Source organism: Coffea arabica, chromosome 6e (genome assembly GCF_036785885.1).
Source record: "Coffea arabica cultivar ET-39 chromosome 6e, Coffea Arabica ET-39 HiFi, whole genome shotgun sequence".
In the NCBI taxonomy this organism is placed as follows: Eukaryota; Viridiplantae; Streptophyta; class Magnoliopsida; order Gentianales; family Rubiaceae; genus Coffea; species Coffea arabica.
Genome location: NC_092321.1, coordinates 45,763,353 through 45,768,729, shown reverse-complemented (window position 1 = coordinate 45,768,729; position 5,377 = coordinate 45,763,353). Strand labels below are relative to the sequence as shown.

The following is a 5,377-nucleotide window of genomic DNA, read 5'->3' as shown; positions in this document are numbered from 1 at the left end:
GAGCTAAAATTATTCAAACTTAAATTACCCGTACAGCTCAAGTCTAAGTCTGCTGCGGATTTAGCAGCCAATCAACCTACCGTAACTTGCACTTCCAAAATCATTTGTCATTAGAAGGTAAAATCAAATTTAACAAAATTAACCTATACATTCAACTTTTTTACAAATCAGATAGCAGTAATGAACTGAGAATGTCATGTAATGCATGCTCTGGAGTCTAGACACGAACTCTGTTAAAGCACTAGTAACATCTTGTCCTGGATTGGCAGTAAAAATTGAAATATGGGAACCATAAAAGGTAAAATTGGAATATAAAAAAGCATACATAACATATAGTTGAGTTCGGATCCATAAGGAATTAAAAAACTGATCTAGGAAACGAAGCATTGGAACTAACCCCATTCCATATATTTACTGTTGCGTATTTGGATTCAGACAATCTTCTTGCATATATTCTGTAACAAGAATCACTTTCTTACACTTACAAACCCTGCCATCAATTCAATGCCTAATAGATAATACGACTGCAATGCTGAAGAGAACCAGAAGTCCAAAATTACCCCCTGGTAGAATCGTTATCCTGTTCAAAGAAACCTTAAACTTCAGAAACATTCTATCCAATTCCCAAGAGATGCTGACCGGAGGAATCGGAAAAACTGATTAGCTACATATCTAAAGCAACAAATAACTTTTATTCGGTGACTGTGCTTACAGTAAAACTTAGGAAAGCTTTTGTCTTTTGCATCATTCTTAATGACGTATTTTAATGCTTCACGTGTAATTATCTTTATTAGATTTCAGAAGTAGACAATTTCAGTCCATTAACCAGAAGACATGTAATTCTGGCGTGATAGCGAAAGATAGATAAATGAAAAGGAAATGTGTAACATGGAACGGCAATAAACATCCTTGGGATGGTTCATAACAAAATGTAGCAAACAAGTGTATTCTTTAATCTGTTCTAGATCATTGGGACAAAAAAAAAATTCCAGCTTACCTGCGTTTTGTTTGCTGCTGGTAAACATGCATCATTACCGGAGGGAGGACGCCAAAAAGAAAACAATTGGCATATATCCCAGCATAGTCAAGAGCTCTGGAAAATGTAGAGGGAAATAAGGCAGCAATTAGAACAGGAAGACCAAGTACAAAAGGCATCACAAATCTTCTCAATGAATTCCACACACAGGCTGAATTAAATTTGGAACCAGAATGGACATTAAGACCACTGTAAGATATTCTGCCTGTATTTCCTGGGCCTTGTGCATATGTGAATGTCATCTGCCCAATTTTTCCAACTTCATTTTGAAATCCTTGAGGTCCCTGGCTTCTCATTTGCCTTGAATTAGATTTAGCAAAGATGAACTCTAGTGTATCGGCAAGCTGTTTAGGAAAGCTAACAGCATAACCAATTAAGCTAGTTGCCAGCGCTGAAAATGCAAAGGCTTGAACGGCTGATAAAGCAGAAGGGTTTACTGAAAGCAAAAGTGAAATGGGATCCTTAATTGACGATGTATTGTTTGTACCAGCAAGCCCCAATACTATAGTATTCCATGATAGAACCATAAGCAATGGAATAGTTCCACCAAATAGTATTGCTTTTCGAGCGTCATGTATAGTGTTCCCAGCAATTTTACAAATAAAAGGAGTGATGACATGAAACCCCAGTGTTAGAACAGCAATGGGTATAGCTGGCAAAACTAAAGAAATCTCCCATGAAGCATACACAAAGGAAACTAAGATATTGTTTCGCCCAACAAGGAAACCAATTCCAACAAGTGCTATTATGGAGAAAAGCATCATGATGCATAGAAATCTATTAGCCGAGTCAATGGCCTTAAATGGGAATAACCACAGAGTTAGTCCTACCATAGATGGAAACAACCCATTTGCAATTATAGGATTTAACCATGGGAAGCACTGAGAGACTATAGCACCAATGCCTGACACACAAGCCACTAACAAAGAAAAGCTCAAGGATGCATAAACCAAAGCAACAAAAGTACCAAGACTACTTCCCAATGTCTTCCTAGCAAGGCCCGTGAAGCTAACTTCAGCAACACTATCTTGTTTCATTACTGCAAAGCTGAGCTCTGCAACAAGAATAACAGAAGAAATAACGTAGAGCCAAGAGAGGATTAGGGCAAATGTTGATGGAACTGGACCTGATTTTAGGGTTGCTGCAGGTAATCCCAACATTCCAGGCCCTACAGCTGTTCCCACGATTAAACCCACAGCTCCCCAGAAATTCTTCTCAGGGGTTTCTTGGTGAACTTTTTCAAGGCTGTAAGATTTCTCCAGAACACAAGCATCATAACCACCATTCTCCAAACTGACACAGATAGTGGAATTATTCTGATTTTTACACCTTACAGCCAAAGCGAATTGTCGACAGGAATAATCTGTGTGCCATACAAATATTGGGTTCTTGTGCGCTTGAGACATGCATGGGTAGAACCTCCGATTTGTGTAATCTAATAATGACAATTTCAGATTTTGGATGTTTCTTGAGAAACGAAATACGGGTGCGTTCAGCGTCGAAGTAGCATATTGATATGTTAAAATGTTCATTTTCTGGGCCTCTCACCATTACATTCACTTGCTAGTCATTCACCATAATTACAGAAGTTGCAGCGGTGAAGCATCAGGCCTACAGCACAAGAATAAGTTGTTTTTCTCATATTAATCAAACAATTCCTTTTAGGTTTTAAGTATTTGAGATATTTGAATAGTTGAATACCTTCAATTAGAGGACACAGTTGTCTATTCCACTAGTTCTCCTTACTTCTTTTTTTTTTTGAGAGTGGGGAGACAGGTGTCTAATTATTCACAAAACTGGAACTAAGAAAAAATGGTTTCTTCCATCCAGTCATTTTCTTTGATTGAACTACCAAGATGTCCAATCAAACGCAAAAATCCATCGTATCTGATATCTCTAAAATTTGAAGCCAAATGTTCTCTATTTTCTGTGTTCTACATCCCACTTAGCAACAAAATGAAGCAGTTTGCTTGCAACTGGAACTGCTAGGACATATCTACCTGCAAGCAGCTATCCACTGAAGTAGTGAATAGTCTCCTCTACGTTATTACCACGATTGCATTTCATACCATAGATGACAAGACCAAAAGCAAACACCAACTTTTTTGAAAGTTTTTTAATCACGTTCAAGACTAAAAATATCATAATATTTTGCCAAAAAAACTTAGCAGCTTATACTAACTAACCTACTACTAATTCCATAAGGCTATAGTGTCAAAGTATAGAAAACCAGAGGAATAATGTCCACCAATTCTCATCAAGTGAACTAAATCATCTTTATTTCATTCACGAACAACTGATTGAGAACTCAGGCAACTGGAAAAGTTAAAATGACCAAATTCAAAATTCAAAATCTATGAAAACACCAATAAATTTCAAGAGAAAAAGAGAAGAAAAACCCCACAAGAAAGAAAAGGCAGCTTAACTCATCCGGGTTGGACTTGAACATAGTTAGCATTTACCAAACGAAATAATTTAGACCAGTGGTACTATCATTTATCAGCAATTTATCACAACAACATCAACGAAAAAATCACTGCCACAAGGAAAGGAGGACATTTCCAATAGTACTTGAAAGTTCTTTTATCAATGGAGCATGAATTAAGGCATACTTATCAAACTAATAGAAATTAACATAGTTCCTATCGATTTTTTTTATTACCGTAATGTATCCTTGAGAGATATAAACGAACCTGCATTCAGTATGGGTACTTTCATTTTCTATATAAGCCGCCGCCGCCGCCGGTGGAAGTGGAGACGAAAGTGCCCAAAAATGTCAGGGTTAATGGATTCATAGGGTGCAGGTTACTACCAGCTGGTCCGCCCCTTTCCTACGGAGGAGTAAATCTCTGTCAAGTAGCATGGAGTTGAAGGACCTGCGAATCCAGCACCTAAATTCGAGGGACGAATGGAGTTGATGGACCTGGATTCTAGGGATTGGCACGGAGTAGATGGCCAGAAACATCACCAAATTATTTAAAATTGCACTGTTATGGTCATTCAATTTTATTTTTTTTATAAAACACCTATCGTCAACTCTTTAATTGCAATTTTAGTACCAATATTTAGGATAATATCAGTTTTAGTCCTTAATGTTTAAATAAAAGCAAATCTACTTCTAAATGTTTCAATTTCTAAACACAATTTCAATTAAAATTGCACTGTTTTGGCCGTTCAACAATTTTTCCCTAAAAGATCACCGATCTTCAACTCTTTAATTGCAATTTTAGTACCAAATATTAGGATATTGATAGTTTTAGTTCTTAATGTTTAGATAAAAGCAAATATAATTCTAAATGTTTCAATTTCTAAGCACATTTTCAATAATTCAATTTCTGAGCACAATGCACGGTGTAATTTTCAAACTTGCCTACAAATGCCCAGTTATTCAAATTCAAATATTAAATATGAAAAGTTATATAAAGGTGTGTCAATATCTTTGTGGTTATGTTGTTGTAGTTTTATTAAGTAGTGAAAAATACATAATTTGTTAAGAAAATGTAAGACAATATAATGAGTAGATTATTGAGATCATTATGATGTTTCTTGTTTCTGCATACAACAAAAATAGAATAAACAAAAAGATACATGTAATTGAAGAGAAGCTGATAATTTTGTTCGTAAACTTTAGTTTGATTGAATCAGATAATCATGCACTTGTTCTAAAAATAAAAGAAATTATAAGAGATAAAATGAAGCTCGATATCTTTTTTTCATGTTCAACAATTGATATATGCTATACATACTAGATGAATTTAATATCTAAATAAATAGCTATAATCATTGAATGAGCACTACAACACATTAGGAGATTGATTCAACATCTCGGAAGATTGCATTGCTTCTTTTTTTTTCAACTTTTTTTGTTCACAACAACTCTTTCATATACAAATTTGAAAGTTATCAAATAATTATTTTTGGACAAAACATTCTTGAGTAACGTAATTGTTGAAGGCTTATCTAAATAGCTCAAGTGATGCAAATGTCTAGTAGTGAAAAGAGAAGAAAAGAGATTAGATAAAGAAATCAGAGGTGAAAAGAAAAGAAAAGAGATTAGAGAAAGAAAGAAAAGTAATTTTTTCTTTACTTGCTAACTAAACAAAAGTGGCAAGATCATCAGTTTAAGAATGATATATTACTGTATGGCATTGCTTTACATTGGCTAGCTGTATTTGCACTACCTTGATGTGCACCAAAAATGTCTTTGTTTTGGGTCGCTCATGACCAAATTTAAGAGTAAGCTCAACATCTGTAAGCAATGCTAATTCATGTTGAAAAAGAAGTACATTTAATTGTAAAACATTAAGGACGACTATAAAATAGCAAGAGATACAAGACTCA

General features: G+C 35.1%; 1 protein-coding gene across 5 annotated transcripts; it reads right to left on the bottom strand.

Moving 5' to 3' along the window:
- Nucleotides 1-283: 283 nt before the first annotated feature.
- On the bottom strand, nt 284-4,026 carry LOC113697615 (uncharacterized). Of its 5 annotated transcripts, XM_072055756.1 has the most exons (4): nt 3,730-4,026; nt 2,163-2,647; nt 998-2,090; nt 284-580 (listed from the first exon to the last, which is right to left on the bottom strand). In XM_072055756.1, exons 2-4 carry the CDS (start codon nt 2,566-2,568, stop codon nt 502-504), a joined length of 1,578 nt encoding a protein of 525 aa, XP_071911857.1. In that variant the 5' UTR covers nt 2,569-2,647; nt 3,730-4,026; the 3' UTR covers nt 284-501. The 5 variants fall into 5 exon arrangements, with proteins under 5 accessions (XP_071911857.1, XP_071911855.1, XP_071911853.1 ...); XM_072055754.1 differs by having other exon boundaries at nt 998-3,053; XM_072055752.1 differs by having other exon boundaries at nt 998-2,647.
- Between the last annotated feature and the right edge of the window lie 1,351 nt (nt 4,027-5,377).

What these genes read in the sequence shown, in the direction of transcription:
- LOC113697615 (XM_072055754.1), bottom strand. Translation starts at nt 2,568, where the DNA reads ATGAACATTTTAACATATCAATATGCTACTTCGACGCTGAACGCACCC. An exon ending in CAGCAGCAAACAAAACGCAG is followed by an intron (nt 581 to 997) that starts GTAAGCTGGAAT and finishes TTCTTTGAACAG; the next exon opens with GATAACGATTCTACCAGGGG.